The 16,837-nt window shown below is 34.2% G+C and overlaps 3 protein-coding genes across 4 annotated transcripts; all 3 read right to left on the bottom strand.

Moving 5' to 3' along the window:
* Nucleotides 1–1,889: 1,889 nt before the first annotated feature.
* LOC133675733 (protein PHLOEM PROTEIN 2-LIKE A1-like) lies at nt 1,890–4,901 on the bottom strand. Of its 2 annotated transcripts, XM_062097198.1 has the most exons (5): nt 4,706–4,901; nt 3,347–3,435; nt 3,142–3,223; nt 2,602–2,732; nt 1,890–2,495 (listed from the first exon to the last, which is right to left on the bottom strand). In XM_062097198.1, the coding sequence occupies exons 3-5, from the start codon at nt 3,190–3,192 to the stop codon at nt 2,108–2,110; spliced, it is 570 nt and encodes a 189-aa protein (XP_061953182.1). In that variant the 5' UTR covers nt 3,193–3,223; nt 3,347–3,435; nt 4,706–4,901; the 3' UTR covers nt 1,890–2,107. The 2 variants fall into 2 exon arrangements, with proteins under 2 accessions (XP_061953182.1, XP_061953181.1); XM_062097197.1 differs by having other exon boundaries at nt 3,347–4,901.
* Nucleotides 4,902–6,815: 1,914 nt separating this feature from the next.
* LOC133675408 (protein PHLOEM PROTEIN 2-LIKE A9-like) lies at nt 6,816–8,003 on the bottom strand. The gene is made up of 3 exons (XM_062096776.1): nt 7,846–8,003; nt 7,525–7,613; nt 6,816–7,390 (listed from the first exon to the last, which is right to left on the bottom strand). Exons 1-3 carry the CDS (start codon nt 7,903–7,905, stop codon nt 7,018–7,020), a joined length of 522 nt encoding a protein of 173 aa, XP_061952760.1. The 5' UTR covers nt 7,906–8,003; the 3' UTR covers nt 6,816–7,017.
* Nucleotides 8,004–10,466: 2,463 nt separating this feature from the next.
* On the bottom strand, nt 10,467–11,660 carry LOC133675747 (protein PHLOEM PROTEIN 2-LIKE A9-like). The gene is made up of 3 exons (XM_062097224.1): nt 11,449–11,660; nt 11,170–11,255; nt 10,467–11,019 (listed from the first exon to the last, which is right to left on the bottom strand). The coding sequence occupies exons 1-3, from the start codon at nt 11,488–11,490 to the stop codon at nt 10,641–10,643; spliced, it is 507 nt and encodes a 168-aa protein (XP_061953208.1). The 5' UTR covers nt 11,491–11,660; the 3' UTR covers nt 10,467–10,640.
* Between the last annotated feature and the right edge of the window lie 5,177 nt (nt 11,661–16,837).

Below are 16,837 nucleotides of genomic sequence, written 5' to 3'. Positions count from 1 at the left end.
AACAATTAGATGTAAAAACAGCCTTTCTTCATGGAGAATTGGAGGAAGACATTTACATGCAACAACCAGAGGGGTTTGAAATACCAGGAAAGGAGAACCAAGTCTGCAAGCTAAAGAAAAGCCTATACGGTTTGAAGCAAGCTCCAAGACAGTGGTACAAGAAGTTTGACAACTTTATGTGTAGTTCGGGATACACAAGATGCCAGGCTGATCACTATTGCTATGTCAAACATTTTGACAACTCCTACATCGTTCTACTATTATATGTGGATGATATGTTGATTGCAGGATCCAACATTGAGGAGATTGACAAGCTGAAACAACAATTGTCAAAACAGTTTGAAATGAAGGATCTGGGAGCTGCTAAACAAATACTTGGCATGAGAATCATTAGAGATCAAGACAAAGGCATACTAAAGCTTTCACAAACAGAGTATGTCAAGAAGGTTCTCAGCAGGTTTAGTATGGATAATGCTAAACCAGTAAGTACACCTCTGGGGAATCATTTCAAGCTCAGCAAAGACCAGTCACCAAAAACTGAGCTAGAAAGTGGATACATGGATAAGATTCCATACGCCTCAGCTATTGGCTCTTTGATGTATGCTATGGTATGTACCAGACCCGACATTGCCCATGCAGTGGGAGTTGTAAGCCGATATATGAGCAATCCTGGAAAGCAACATTGGGAGGCGGTGAAATGGATCATGAGATACTTAAAAGGTTCATCAGAGACATGTCTCACCTTCACAGCTGGTGGTTTGAAACTTGAAGGTTTTGTAGACGCTGATCTAGCAGGAGATGTTGATAGCAGAAAGAGCACTACATGATATGTATATACTCTAGGAGGGACTGCTGTTTCCTGGAGTTCGACCTTACAAAAAATCGTCACTCTTTCAACAACCGAAGCTGAATATGTTGCAGTTTCAGAATCTGCAAAAGAGATAGTATGACTACAGAGTTTCCTGAAAGAATTGGGCAAGATGAAGGAAAATGGTACTTTGTATAGCGACAGTCAGAGTGCAATCTTCCTTGCCAAGAATCCAGCATTTCACTCCAGGACGAAGCATATTCAGATCAAATATCACTTCATCCGACAATTGCTAGACGAGGAGCAACTGATGCTAGAAAAGATCTGCGGAAGCAAGAATCCAGCTGACATGTTAACCAAAGGAGTTACTCTTGATAAACTGAAGCTGTGTAAAATTTCAGTTGGTCTCAGAGATTAAAAGACAGATCTAGCACCATTTGTGTCCAAGTGGGAGATTGTTATGTGTGGACACAAGATGGTGGTGGTGGCAGCCATGTCAAGCATAACTGCTGTCAAACATGGCTGCATGGTAAGAGTCAATGGTGGGTGCCTAAACAAAAAAAACGGTGGCCACCATAATTGACTAAATAAAGAAGATTGTCTCCCATATCAGCTATAAATAGAGGGTGCTATTGAGAGCTGAGATGTGAGACGTTGAAGAGAGAATAAGATTGAGAACAAGAGAGAAACACAGAGAGAGAGCTAGGGAGAGTTGAGTTGAGTAGAGAAGAATTATCTCCTCCTCCTTGTTTTGTTGTTTGTATTGTTTCCAAGCTTGATTAATACAAACCAGTAGCTCCGTGGAGTAGGCAAGTTGCCGAACCACGTAAATTTGTGTATGTTTGATTGCTTGAATGACCCAACATCTCTCTCTCTCTCTCTCTCTCTCTTACACACACACACACTACAACGAAAGCTGTTAAGTGTGATGCACAGGTTGTTTTCATCAACATTCATCAATGAAAGAAAGTAAAAAGATACATATTGCATACAATATAAAAGAAAAAGTACTTATTCTGTGATAAAGCATCCATTAAAGTTATATTCCCTGAATGCAAATTGGTTTTTGGACTTTTGAGAATATAAAAAGAGAATCCTGGATTACTTTTATGCAATATGGAGCTTGTTCTGCCTGCCAAATCCTTATCACAGGACTTGACACCGATAAGAGTCATTTTCATTTTATTGTTTGTTGTCAAACAACACAGCTCATCAAAAAGAAAATAAAAGAAAAACACAAAATTAGCCTAAATTTCCAGATTTAGAACTCTTAAAAAAAAAAAAAAAATCCCCCCCCTATTAACCTTCTTTTGGCCTAATCTTGATACCTGCAAGAACCACGCTACCCTTCCACCACTCACTTTTAACTTCAAACATACCAAATTCTACAACTCCAGCTGCATTCTTTGAAACTGTAAATTCGCCACCGCAAATCTCTTGCCACACATCATGTTTCTCCTTGTAAGACTCAAGTACAAAGTTTTTCACCGTCTCTTGTCCATTGAGTCTTACCTTGAACTTGATTGGAACAGAATGCCAACCAAATGCATCAACCTGAAATTTCATGACATAATATACTTCGTATTTTGTAGTTGAAGCAACATTGAACATAGTTGTGGGCAATTTCCCAGTGACCTCAATCCAGTTAACTTGAAGGAGCCTTGCACCTTCGTCGAAACCAACTGACCTGAAAAATTCGAACACATTATAAAATGAAGTATAGCTGCTGCTATCACTCGAAAATGAAAGATTACGATATCTACATGATTAAATGCTAATTTTGAATGGCTTACCTTGTTTCCACTTCTGAAAGTTTGATCCATTGCCAAAACCGGGGATCATTGCCCCATGTAATATTTAGAGCCTTTGCTGGCACTCTGCATGTTGCAGGACATGCTTTATCTGACGATATTGAAGAGCCATCCTATAGATTAAACATTAATTTTATCAAAAAAACATAATTCATGATAAAATAAAAGAGATTAATTAACTACATGGTTACTGTTAGCGATAACAAATTGAATGTCGTTTTCCGAGAATAAGATCAATTTATTCTATCATACCACCTTTCCCTCCCCTTTTCATGGATGGCAATTAAGACTACTAAAAGCTCAAGCCATCACATAGGAGAATCAGAAACTTTATTCTGAAAATGAAATAAGACACTGCCAGACTCAATCTTAATATATCACCATGATCTTAAAATAGTTCCCTGCATTTTCCAGCATAAGTTCCTACACTATGACTTGAGCATGTTACGACGGATATGAGTAACCAGAGATGAACAAGAGTATGAAAATTAATGTAAACAAAAAGAGGAAAAAATCACTTACAGCCTTCCAGTGAGGGCCAGAGAGAGCCTCTGATCTTTGGTCGTAATCCATATCGTAGTTCAAAGTTCTATCCACTGCAAAACTAAAAAGAAAGTAGATATATAAGCACTAGCATTCTAGCTAACAGAATTCTTATTACCCTCAAGTTGCGTAAAGCTAACATCGGACTGTGGTGACAAGGAAGAAAAACATCTAATGCCCATACCTTTACTTGAGTCTCAGCTTCTTTGTTTTTTCCCTTTTGCTTTTCTGCCTACCCTTTTGTTATCTAGCTTCCATTCATTAATTAAGCTTCTTTTGAACAAGTCAAGGATTTATTAGTATGACAAATAATGGTTTAGCCTAGAATTTGCAACTAAGAAAGTTGAAGAATTGCTTCAAGAAATCGGAATATGTACGAGGACGAATACAAATGGAACAAGGAAAGTAATTTCTTGATTCAGTAGTGCTGTGCAAGATATGAACATGCATGGATAGGATTACAGTGTAAAGTTAGGACACAGTACAATGGCATAGTTAAAGGTGAGGGAACAAAATCCTTTCCTAAATCACACGCCATTTAAAGTTGTTTCTTGTGAAACTCGTGATTCTGAATTACTTGCAGTAAGAAAATTAGAGTTTTCCACAGCTAATCTGCAGATGGTCTTTGGATCCTGTCCTTAAGTCTTAAAATTTTCACCCCCACTGTGTACTTTAGTAGCTCCTCTTCTATACATAGAACCTAACATAACACACTTCATGCACAATTTAACAGAAGTGTAAAGATCTACAAATACAATTTATAAACAGAGAAGGAAACTTGAATTATGCTCTAAATATGGTGATAAATTTGTACCTGAACATAAATGTAGTGTTAAAGGGATTCATTTGATTGAGGGAAGGGGGGATGAAAAGGAGGAATTCTTAGAAGCAGAAGAAGAGGATGGAGTGGATGTAATGAAAGATATCAGAAATGAAGAGTATGGGATGTCACTGAATGCCTTTGCTGATTGTTATGCCTATAGCACCATTTTGATTAGAGGGTGTTGTCAGGGAAGGGATTTGATCATCTTAATTGATAGTGGAAGCACTCATAGTTTCATAGATGAGAAGGTGATTAAAGGACTCAAAGCTGTCATTGTTAAAACCACAGTTCTGACAGTCATAGTGGCTAATGGTAACATTATGAAATGTGATGCCTATGACCTAAAATTCAAGTGGTTCATATAGGGGCATGAATTTCTAGCTAATTTGAGGTTATTAAAGTTGAGAAGGTGTGATATAGTATTGGGAGTTGATTGCTTGAGGATATTCTCACCAATATTATTTGACTTTTACAAGATGAAACTGTCTTTTAAGAAGGATGGAAGGATGATCGAGTTAAAAGGAATTGTAGAGGATGCCGGTTTATAAATGGTATCGATTATAAAGATACATAAGAGTTTTAAGGAGGTTGTTTATGGTTACATTGGTCAGTTCTTTTCCTTAGAAGTTCAAGAAGAGAGGAACCAGAGAATAACAGTGGTTGAAGTAGAGGCTATACTAAAGGAATACCAGGCAGTGTTCCAAGAAACTAAACACTTACCATCAAAGAGATCTATAGACCACAGAATCCCTCTCATTCCAGTTGCTAAGCCAGTAAATATAAGGCCTTATAGGAGTTCTTTCTTACATAAGGAAAAAAATTGAAAATATGGTAAAAGAAATTTTGCAGAATGGAGTTATACAACCTAGCTGTAGTCCTTCAGCTTCACCAATTTTGTCAGTAAAGAAGAAAGACAACACTTCGAGATTTTATATAGACTACAAGCAACTTGATGATCTAACCATAAAAAAATTCCTAATTCCTTTGATTGATGAACTGTTGGATGAACTACATGTGTGATGTTTTGAATAAATAAGTAGGAAAATACAATAAAGCCCTTCGAGGCTTAAAAGTTGGAGTATAAATAAATAAGAGTATTGTAGTAATTAGATAAACATAAGAAATATAAATAGAAAGAAAAAAAGAAGAAGAAGAGATCTGAATATTTTGAGTGAAAAACCGTGAGAGAGAAGGGAGAAGGGAGAAAGAAGAAGAAGAAGAAGAGAAAAGAGGGAAATTAGAAGGGAAATAGAAAGGAGTTGAAGAGAATAAGTTTAAAGGTAAGATTTAGGTTGTTAAATGTATAAATGTATGTTAATTGAACTTAATTTCAGTTTTGATAATTTTAGGGATATGAAATTTATGTTTTGAGTTTAATTGATGGTTTAATTTGAATGTTATAGAGTTAATTGTTGTGGGTATTTGATTATTTGGATGATTTTGAGAGATTGTAGATGAAAATGATGATTTTGAGTTATGGTTTTGTTGAATGGTGAAATTGTGTTAGGAATTTGGAGAGAACAGTAGGTTTCTGTTAAAAATTCTGGGTTGGAGGTTGAAGATGACAAAATTTCGGTTTGGTCCCTCAATTTTGAAAAATTACAGTTTAGTCCCCGAACTTTGGAAAATTACAGATTGGTCCCTGGAGCCTATTCCGAGAATCTGAACAGAATAACATATGAATTATGGACAGAATTATTGTATAGATAAGAGAATTTAACACTTTCAATTTGGTCCTCCAATTTGACAAAAATTACAATTTGACCCTAAAAATTTGGTAAAATTCCAGAATGGTCCCTGGAGTATAATGAGATGATCTGGACAGAAATGAGGATGAATTATGGACATCATTTCAGTATATTCATGGATTTATGATAAATTTCAGTTTGGTCCTCCAATTTGACAAAAGTTACAATTTGGCCCTAAAAACATGATAAATCCTAGATTAGTCCCTAGCTGTAATATTAGCTTTTTCAGATTAGTTTGATGAATAATTAAGGGTTATTTAGTGAATTATTGCCAATTTTATTAGTTGTTTTATTATGGATTAGATTTCGGGAAAACTGTTAAATTTTGGGTTTTTGAGAAAATTGACTAGTTAATTCAAAAACATATAGGATTATGGAATACACCCTTAGATAAATGTATTAAATAGTTTATATGTTCTTTTGAGTCATTCTTGAAAATGTCTCCTTTGTATTCAGATAATCCTGATATTCTACCGGCGGGTCATCAGTAGGATTTCTTTCGGTATCTGCTTTTGAGTGCTGTTTGCTTTTGAGTCAGGTGAGTGGATAATTTTCCATATGCATGAGAAATATTATAAATATTTGATTTGTTAATATGAATTGTATCATGTTTCTTGATAATATATATGTTGATTATTATCCTTATTATAATAAGCATGATCAATTATTGAATCCGAATTATTGATATGAACCAGTATATATATTCTGAATTGACTTCTGAATTGATAGCTCCTCATTTGATTGATGTCATGAGTTGAGCCTTGAGATATGAATATGTCTGTTTGATTATGATTATGAACCTATGGTATGTCAGTCAGAATACCCATGCTAACAGGATAGTGTTAGTCTTTGTGCACATCGTATCTGAACCCTAGTTGGTCGGGGGAGTCACCAACCTGTGTGGACTTCTTGTTTTATATGATTTTCCAGTTTTTTATCATTATTTTTTAGCCACTACTTCCGCAAATTTGGCAGAATTTGTGCATGTTTTTCTTTGACCTTGCTTGGCCTTTGGCCTTCTTGGTGTTTCGTAACGTGTCAAAGAGAGAAAAGAGAAGAAAAGAGAAGCAATTCTCATCATATAGCTAGAAAGCAATCATCAAAGTAAGTTTAGTTGAAGATACAAGAACTACACGGGGCAGTCAATTATTTGATGTTAGAACAGCAGCACATAAATCTCAAGGACACCACACAACAGATAAAGCTTGGTAGAACTAGACAGGTCTCATTATTGCGTTACATCTAAAATAGGATTGTAAGAGACTGGTTGATTTGAACCAAATCTCAAGTTTTCTCTTCTTCAACTATGGCCTGGTGAATTTGCAAACCTCCCTTCCATTTGCCTGTCCACACTTCATACAAACCAAAATAGAGCTTGTTATCGTCCGTTCCTTTACTAACATCAATCACAAAGTCCGAGGTAACTAATTTCTTGTCAGTGCTTACATCTGATAGGTCGACTTTGCTCCATCTGTACCTTCCCTTCTTCCCCAACTTGGCCATCATAAAAACAGGACAACCATTCCAACCAAATGCATCATTTTTCTTCGATACTTCGAATTTAATTTTGTACCTCCCTTCTTTTAAGGGGTCCTTTGTTGTACCCGTTAGTTCAAGCCAACACACTTGCACTAGCTCTGCTGGTGTTTCATCCGAGCTGCGATATTGAAGCTCAAATAGTATAGTAAATGTCCGTGTTTGCTTAGCAAAGTTTAAAGTTTTCACATCACATGCTGCAAAACTAAGTTTCCTTTCCTGCTAAAACTAAATATAGAGAACATGGATTCTTACCTTGACTGATCAGGCAAGTTCCAGTAGCGTCTGTCATTTCCCCATATGATGCTAAACCCCCTCGGCTTAAACGTCCAGCGGTTTTTTTCCTGTAAACACGAAGAGGAATTCTCATCAAGAAAAAACATTCAACTTGAAATAATGTGATAGCCTTAGATACAGTTGCCTTGTATAACGGTTAACATTCAAAATACTATGCTTGAAAAACTAAATTTCCATTATCGTTTTGGTTTGAATTTAGCAAGGTTGTTCAGTTGAAGGATTGTAATTAGGAGGCCTAATCTCTGAACAAACACCGATGAAAGACAATAGCAATCTCACCCCATCATAGTGCACTTTGTTAGGATCGGCCTCGTAATGTGGTTTATTTGAAGAAGACATCTTGAGAGCAAATAAATTCTAGTGTTAGTTTGGAGAGAAAAAAGATGATATATTTGTGGATCCACAAAGAGCCTTTTATATGCAGCCCCAAAGAAGCGTTCATTGATTATGTGATCAGCTTCCAAGAAATGAACATCAAAAAGATACTCAACCACAGAAAGAAAAAAAAGAATGGAATAAAACTTGGGACGGAAAAAGGATCAAGTAAATGTGCTCTACTTTATCAGAACGAGTGGATCCTAACCTTTTCTTTTCTTTTGTGTCTTGATGCTCCATGTATGATCAAGAAAAGAATCAGTTCGCTTGGCAGCAAGAGTTGTACAAACATAATTTTCCAGCTTCCTAACCACGAAATTGAAACATATATGATGTGAACGTGTTGCACGATACATTTATGAAAAGGATTGATTCGTTGTAAGCATATATGATTTTATAAACAAAATTCTATAGAAGGGTTGATTCGGTGTAATCAGTCGAGGTTTGGAAGACTCTCAAATTAAGTTATTTTTGTTATTTTAATTATTTTTTCTAATTAATTTTAGATTTTATTTATTTTCTATTTAGATTTGGATTTTTTTTTTTGGTTAGATCGGTCTTAAACTCTATATAAACCATTTGCGTGTTATTTTTTTTTTCATTAGATTATCGAACTATAAAATTTTCAAAAAATTAGAATTTCCTCTCTATTTTTAACCTTAAAGGTTGAAAACGTCCATATTTTTTTTATTCACGTGATTCATCACGCAGAATATAAAAATAAAAAATTGAGCAAATTTTGCATAGGAAAGAGTTGAATAGGAATCCGAATACTTTCTTGATAAGGATACTTTCTTTGAATCCGAATAATGCCCACCATTCCCAGCTTTTTCAAGTTGAATTCAATGGACGGCTGAAACTATGGGCAAATTAATTCGGCATTTCTGTGTGACGTTGTGAAACTATGAGAAATCAAAATTATAGTCCGCCGATGTTTTCATGTTCTAAATCACTTCCGGTGATTGCTATCAGAAAAAGGAAAGTAAAAGAATGGATTCCGACAATTTGATGCCAAAATGCTTTTGCACTCTGCTTGCGTGGTTGGCTGCTTCTCATCGGTAGAGAATCTAACCAAAGGGTTGTCTTACAGCGTCTCCGCCTCTGAACACCTCAATTTAGAGAGATATCTGAAAATCCATGATCTGTGATAAGTCAAAACTATATAAAAAAATCAATAACATGACAAAAAAAAAAAACTATTACAATCTTTTATATTAAAACACTAAAAAAGTACCCTACTTAATAGATAAAATAAAATTAAAAAAAAAACTAGATTAACCTAATGATACTAAATAGAAAAAAATAAAATTTCTTGACTAAATATAAATAATATAAATAACTAAGAAAATATTTAATTTTATTCATCAAAATCTTCTTGACAAAAAGCTATTAATACAATCCTTTAAGTAGAAAGAAAAAACTAGAAAACTCTAATAATATTAAATAGAAAAAATAAAATAGAAAAACTATCTTCTTTAAATTGAAAAACTAAAAAAACCTAATATTATTGAAATGGAAAATAAAAAAATATTCATTTTAAATAGAAAACCATGGAAAGCTTAATAATAATGAACATGAAAAAATGAAGTTTCCAAAGTGAACAAGAAGAAATAAAAATAATAAAGAAAATATTTATATTGCCAGAAAGCTCATGCATCATTTATGTCCAAAATTTTAATCATGTATGGTATTTAAACAAGATTATTTTCTTTCAAATCCCAGATTAAGATTAAATAATATTCGATTTACAGAAAAACGAGCTATTTGACACATTAAATCAAGCAATTTTTCCCATCTTGGTAAGCAAAATTAAGAACTAGCTGTTATAGCTAGCATTAATAAATTCATGTCCTGTAGAACTGTTGCTTCCTGAACTATATGGCCTCATGAATTAGCAGACCACCCTTCCAATTTGCCAGTTTATCCACACTTTTCTAATTACAAGCCAAAACGTACGTAGCTTAATTTGGATTTATAATTTTGAACTCTTTCTGATTCTTCTCAGCAGGAATTTCCTTCGGCTCCTCTCCTAGCTATTAATCATTGGTTTATTTTTAAACGGGAGCATCTTCCCTCTCTTCCTATCCTAGCCATCATCAAAACAGGAGTATCAGTCCAAGAAAACGTGCGTTGTTTTTCATGGATAACTTGAAGTTAATTACTAATTTCAAACCTCTTCCCTTTCGTTACATGATCTGTCACTTCAAACCAACACACCAGTAGCAGCTCTTCAGGACCATCATTAGCTAAACTCACCACAATTCGGCATCTGCAGATTCACACAAAACTATTCCTTTAGGACCCTCTCTAGCTAAACTCTCGAAATGAAGTGAGAATGGTTTAGAAAATAGCAAATACTCTCAAGAGGACTGCCACTTTTGATTAAATTCTGGACTTCCACATACAGGTCACAGATTCAAATTATTTAGAGATAGGCGTGTCAGGGTTTTGTAGATGAGGGACGTGAGTCATCCCTGTAATGTAAACCAAAGTCCACTCGACTTTGCTCGTAAACTCCTGAAAACTTAGGACTACAGACTCTTTCATATTTCAATAGCAGAATTTTATTCCGGTGCTACAGATTTTTCCTTGGATTTATAAAATATTTCGCAGGAAAAAAAAGAAAAAAAACTCACTGAGGTTACATTTATCCATAACTCATCAAGGATAGTACAAGAGTGATTAATTTGAACGGAAGCTCAATCTGGCATTTCTTCAACTACAGCCTCATGAATTTGTAAACCTTCCTTCCATTTTCCAGTCCACAATTCGTAGAGTCCGAAATAGAGCCTGGTATCTTCAGCCTTTTTCGGAACTTCAAACCGAAGCTTCCCATAAGGAATTTCGATTATGTTGCCGATTCTCATATCTCCTAAATTGATTTTTTCCCATTTGGCAATTCCTTTCTTCCCTACCTTAGCTAGCATGAAAACATGACCTTCCTTCCAAACAGAATCTTGTTTTGTCATAGATATTTTGAAGCTCAGTGCATACCCCTTCCCTTTGGATAGGGGTTCCGAAGTTGAGCCGTCTATTTCAAGCCAGCATACCGCCATCAACTCTGCAGGACCATCCGTCCTGAAATTTATGTGTAGAACTTAAGCATCCAATGAGCTCTATGTCAGAAAATTATTATTTTATGATAGTTTGTGTCTATATCATTTGATTATTTACAATACTTGAAGCATTGAAACGATATAATTTGATTAAAGGGATAATTCTCTGTACCCTTTCTCAGGCATCTTCCAATAACTTGAATTACTACTCCATGTGATGTGCAATCCCCTTGGTTTAAACCTCCACCTACCTTCATCCTGTAAGCATAAAAATAATTCCAGCTCACCATTAACAACCTCATTTTCACTCATAAAAGATAGATGAACATTCTCAGAAACCTTCTAATATCAAACTAAAACCCAAGTTTGTTTATATATAAAAAATTGGGACTACAACAAACAAATAGTAGTGCAGAAAAGTGGTACTAAAATAGCTAATAATATATCCAACCTTATCGTGTTCCACTTCTGCAGGATCAGCTGCCTCAGACATTATCTTGAGAGCAAATCAAGTCTATATATTATATTATTAGTTCTGACAGACTGCAATGCATGATGTATATGAATCCTTATTGAGCCTTTTATATCCAGGAAATCGAAAGTATTTTTCTCTGTTCATCAATATGTTCCTGTCAAGACAAGGACATTGAGAGAAAATCAACCACAAAAAGAAAAAAAATCGATCCAACGTGGTTTTGAAACAAAGGAATCGTGTAAATTGGGGTCGATTATATCAGAAAGAATGGCATCTAGATATTTTTGTTATCAATTAGTGGTCCATATATGGTAAAGTAAAGAATTGATCCATTTTGCTAAGTGATAACTAGATTCATTCTATGAGCATATATAGACCCCCATTAATTGCCACCAAGAGAAAGTTCAATTATGAAGAAAAAGGAATTTTTGCTGTGCAGAGACTTTTCCCTAAGCTAGATCTATTTCTAAATCCAATAAACCCACCAATAACTTCAATAAAATTAGTGAATTAGAGGAACTCATTTATTTTATTTTCCTTTACGTTGTAATTAATTTTGAAGTCTAAATTTAACAAATCATTTTATTTTTAGAACTCTGATATCAAAAGTTGTTGTTTTATTAAAAAAAATCTTTTTTTTAAAGGATCAATACCAAAAAGTTTACAAACAATCAAATAAACATGTCTAAGAATCAACGTCAATTTTTTTCGGTAATCAATTAATGTAGTTGAGTGAAGAAAAAGGATCTTGCAAATGATGCTGTCGAGGATGGAACCAATTAATGTTTAAGGAAACGGGGAGGGCAAAAATTGACTTAGCGAAAGCTTTTCAATTTTTCAAAAACAAATCAAATAATATTCCTTGCTTATTCTTCTTCCTAATTTCCTTACTAACCAAAGTGCTTATAAGAAAAAAAAAACATTTTTCAATTGATCACCGAGTAATTGGGACAAATTGATAAACTTACATTGTTTAATAGCGCAATGTAGACGTTCAAACAACATGAAGGATCAATAAAGACAGACAAAATAAATTACAATTCAATGCGGTGCTCCCCCCCCCCCTCCACACTCATTTAGGAAAAGCTACTTTCGTGAAATTAGTATTAATATTTAGTTTAGCTTTTTCTTATTTACTTAGTTATTAAGTTTAATATTTTTTTTTTATAAATAGAAAACCAATATCTTTGTTTTTCTTTGCTATCTCAATACACATATTTTTCTTTATAAATATATCTTCAAAGCTATAATTTATCATTTTTTTCCTTTTTTCTCTATGCTTTACCTCTATGTTTTTTTTAATTAAGCTGCTGTTTTTATTACTTCATTTACAAATTTATTTTTTTATATATTTTTTAAAATCTTTCCATTTACTTGAATTTTTTCAAACTTTAATATTTTATTTGATATCTTTTAATATAATTTATTTTCTTTTATTTTGATACGTAAATGTAGAATCCACATCAAATTTTGCAGTGTCAAATTTAGAAGATCCAAAGACACACCCAGAATGACAGGAGTACGTACCATCAGGAAAGGAGAAGTGTCATTTGTGTATCCTAGTTAGCTACCCTAAGCTTTAAAAACTTCAAAAATGAAAGCACATGCAAGCAAGAGATTACTGAAATTAACAATAAATATCAAGCCATTTTGTACTTTTTTTTAATTTGTCAAGCAATATAAATAGCTCTTTAGCAGTAAGATCACACCTGCTTAAAAAACTTTCTTAATCAGTTCACACCCAGAGGACTATTGGATGTTGACGCAGCAAATCACAAGACAAACACAAAAGCTCTGGAGAAAGAGTCTTTAAGTCTATATATAGTTCTTATTCAATCCATAACTAAATAACTGGGGTCTTAACATTGTATAATATAAGTTTGCCATTGTTGCGCTGGCTAATAAAATCAAAATAACTTGAAATATGACACTTAAGAAAACAGATAAATAGTCAGATGGAAATCCGGATTAGAAATCAATCTGCTCTGCAGATCAAATTAATCACTGAAAATACCTGGAAGTAGGCATTGGAAATGGATTTTGACCCTCAAGCAAAGCAGATTTGTTGGCTTCACATGTGTTCCCACGTTACAAAGCTCTAAATCAATTTTTCATATTGGGATTTCGGATCCAATCAGACACTCGATTTAAAGTCTTCTGTCTTTAACTTTATTTTTTTAGCCTTCCAAGTTAACTTTTGGGGCTTCTGTTTTTCACTCTTTTTTTTTTTTTTATGATAATCGAGCAATATTATTGATGATAACTAGCCATATAGTAGATGTAGAGATTCTGTTTATCACTTATCTTCTAGAGATTCCTTCGAGTCATAGAACACATCTTCTAGATTTTCCACACGAGACGGGGCCGCAAAATAATTAACATGATTAGTAGATGTAGAGGCCGAATCGTGAACTGTTATTTTCTGAGCTCATTGGGAGGAGCTGGCCGTACTTGCTTATTTATGGACATGTCCGGAGGGTTTTCAGATGCTGAAGTAGACTTGTCAGCTGTTACTTCTTGCACATTGGAGTCGTCCGAACGGGTATTAGATGTAGAAGCAGAATCCTCAGCTGTTAATTCCCTAACTATGGCCTCATGGATCCGTAGACCACCCTTCCAGTTGTTAGTCCACACTTCATACAAGCCAAAATAGAGTGTTTTCTTATTATTTTCAGCGTTTTCACCACTTCTAAACTCAACCCGACACTTCTCCGCCGGAAATTCCTCTTCTTTCAGGCCTAACTTCGATAGATCTATTTTTACGCGCTTATACTCTCCCTCCTCTCCTATCCTTGCCATCACATAAACAGGATCTTCCCAGCCAAAGGAATTCTCTTCATTCATGGATAATATGAAGCTAATTTCATACGCCTTCCCTTTGGTAGCAGGCATTGAAACAGTTACATCAAGCCAACACACCTCTAGCAGCTCTGCAGTACCATCCCTATAGCTTGCAAAGAGCAAATTAATAGAATCGTATTGACATAAACAAAATAGTCTCAACAAAAACTGCAGCACAAAAGGTAGTGACACAGTTCCATCATGATGGTAAACCATTGGTCTCTAGTTTAATATACTCACTCCTAAAATCCAATCCTGGCAAGTAAAGAAATAAATCAAAAAACTTTTTTTTATGGTCTCGACCAAAAATGAAAGGAAACAACGGGAAGAAACTATAACTAAAAGTATGGCGGGAACTTTGTATATTGATTTTTTCTATATATATATAATGAATACATGCAAGAATATTCACCAAAGATTTTGATTTTAATTTAATGATGTGGAATAATTAGCCGGGATTTTATGGATCACATCGACAAACAAAAACGGTTAAAGAAATTATTAATCAATCAGGAAATTTGACTCAAAATAGTTAATCCAACTGTTAGATTAAGCTCAAATTTTATTGGTGAATTCTGATAGAAAATTGAGCTTATACTAAGCTTCCTTTCACACTCCAAGCCCGTTCGATGCTCATATTCGCCAAATCTCACTCCAAAGGCCCTCAAAGTTCCAGTCCATATTTTATACTTTTTCCTTCTAAATTTTGGATTTTAGCTTTATTATTTTTCTTGATTAGCTGTTTCCTAGTTATTTGAGGTATTTAAACCAATCTTTTCAGATTTCATGGCACTTTTGTTGAATAAAATATAAACTTTTACAACTTTAGTAGTATTTTTGTCTAGCCTTAGGGTTTTAGACGTGTGTTAAACTCGAACCCATAGTTTTCTGTGTCTCATTTAATAATTCTAATTTTACTTCTATTAACAAAATACTTGTCACATAACAGCAGATGATGAACCACACCAAAATTTGTAACACGTACCCTTCTCAATATACTCTCGAAAATTATAAAAAAAGAAAAAAGAAAATAGGTATATATTATCCTCACCTTTCAGAAATTGTCCAATCTTGACTTTCTTCCTCCGAAATGTTGCTAAAAAGATCCTTTGGTTTAAACGTGGTTATACCATCAACGCCCTATAAAACATGTCAAACAATAGAATTTCCAAATTGTTATCATGAAACCATCTCATTTGACCCCTGATCATCACGAACTGATGATTAATTACCATTCATTAGTATTCTCACCTGTGAGAGGGCCGGTTCTGTATCCGTCTCTGGATTTTCATTATTCGGAGATGGTTGTTGAGAGTCGCTACTTGCCTTACTGCTGTTAATATTTGTCGAAATCTTCTTAATATCAAATAACGAAAGGAGTTCTGAATTTAATACAAAACTATTGAAAAGTAAATTAATATTACGCAGCATGTTTTACTCTATTGTTGATCAACTTGAAAATGTCACTTAAAACTTTTTTGTTTTTATATTAATGTGGATGTCTGGGCGAGCTTGTGCGCACTTCGACTAATCTTATGAATTTTAAAATTAACAATAATATAAGCATGCAGTGACCTGAGAGGACTCGAACTCGTGACTATTAGTTATACGGGTAATGGCCTCACTAGAAGTTCAGACGATATATAAATTTGGATGTTTAAATTTTTATTGGCCGGACTAATAAATTAGTGAACTTTGTTAAGCACCTCTCCAAATTGAAAAAAAAAAACAGAGAGAAAGAATGAAGAATATGGAGAACAAAAATAAAAGCGAGAAATTTTAGGACATATTAATTTTTGTGATTTTATTTTTATTTTTCACAAACCTGTAATGTTAAAAAATAATATAAATCATATCTTAGGACTTTACCCAACAACTTAAACTATTGGGTTGAGATGGTTCTTTGACATGTAACATCACAATAGATCAACCTTTTTTCTTTTTATCCCCTTAAACACTAAATTTTCACATCGCCCTCATATGGCTGGCTGACCTTTCGAAATAGAAAAGAATAATGGACCTCATGCCACTTTCCATGTGCAGATCATGCACCAAAAATAAACTGATTAATAAACGGTGTTGAAACTACTGCAAACAAGCATGCTCATAGAAACTTCTAATAAAAAGATAAAAGCATATTCTAACCCTCTAAAAATCTTCTGTAAGGGACTTTCTATCTTAGAGGGGAAGCTGTAAAACACTGATCCTTTTGATGAAGCATAAAGTTAAGGTAAGAATCAGTGCTGTTCTTTGATAAAGCAAATCAGTGCTGTTCTTTGATAAAGCAGGCCAATATCTTGAGGTTTATGTGCCAGCTAAGCATTGTTGGCAAAGTCAACAATTTTGGGCACCAATTTGGTGCCGCTTGCAGCACCAATTGGTGCCCCTTTTCTTTTAGATGGATATTTGCCTATAAATAAGTAATGCATCCATGCTTAAAGATGCACCACAAGAAAAAAAATGGAGAGTAAGAGATGGAAAGTGATCCAACAAAATTGTGAAGAATCTGTGAGAAAGTAAGTGA

The sequence above is a fragment of the Populus nigra genome, chromosome 16 (genome assembly GCF_951802175.1).
Source record: "Populus nigra chromosome 16, ddPopNigr1.1, whole genome shotgun sequence".
NCBI classification, from domain to species: Eukaryota; Viridiplantae; Streptophyta; class Magnoliopsida; order Malpighiales; family Salicaceae; genus Populus; species Populus nigra.
Note: the sequence above shows the minus strand (reverse complement) of the source record. Positions and strands in the feature narration are given on the sequence as shown.

Bases quoted from the DNA above. Each gene is read 5' to 3' on its own strand.
- LOC133675733 (XM_062097197.1), bottom strand. From the start codon at position 3,192: ATGGATTACGACCAAAGATCAGAGGCTCTCTCTGGCCCTCACTGGAAG. The intron at 2,733-3,141 runs GTAAGTGATTTT...TTTAATCTATAG, and splicing joins CTGGCCCTCACTGGAAGGCT to GATGGCTCTTCAATATCGTC. The intron at 2,496-2,601 runs GTAAGCCATTCA...CGAATTTTTCAG, and splicing joins CTTTCAGAAGTGGAAACAAG to GTCAGTTGGTTTCGACGAAG.
- LOC133675408 (XM_062096776.1), bottom strand. From the start codon at position 7,905: ATGTCTTCTTCAAATAAACCACATTACGAGGCCGATCCTAACAAAGTG. The intron at 7,614-7,845 runs GTGAGATTGCTA...TCGTGTTTACAG, and splicing joins ACAAAGTGCACTATGATGGG to GAAAAAAACCGCTGGACGTT. The intron at 7,391-7,524 runs GTAAGAATCCAT...TCAATATCGCAG, and splicing joins AACTTGCCTGATCAGTCAAG to CTCGGATGAAACACCAGCAG.
- LOC133675747 (XM_062097224.1), bottom strand. From the start codon at position 11,490: ATGTCTGAGGCAGCTGATCCTGCAGAAGTGGAACACGATAAG. The intron at 11,256-11,448 runs GTTGGATATATT...TTATGCTTACAG, and splicing joins CAGAAGTGGAACACGATAAG to GATGAAGGTAGGTGGAGGTT. The intron at 11,020-11,169 runs GTACAGAGAATT...CATAAATTTCAG, and splicing joins TGGAAGATGCCTGAGAAAGG to GACGGATGGTCCTGCAGAGT.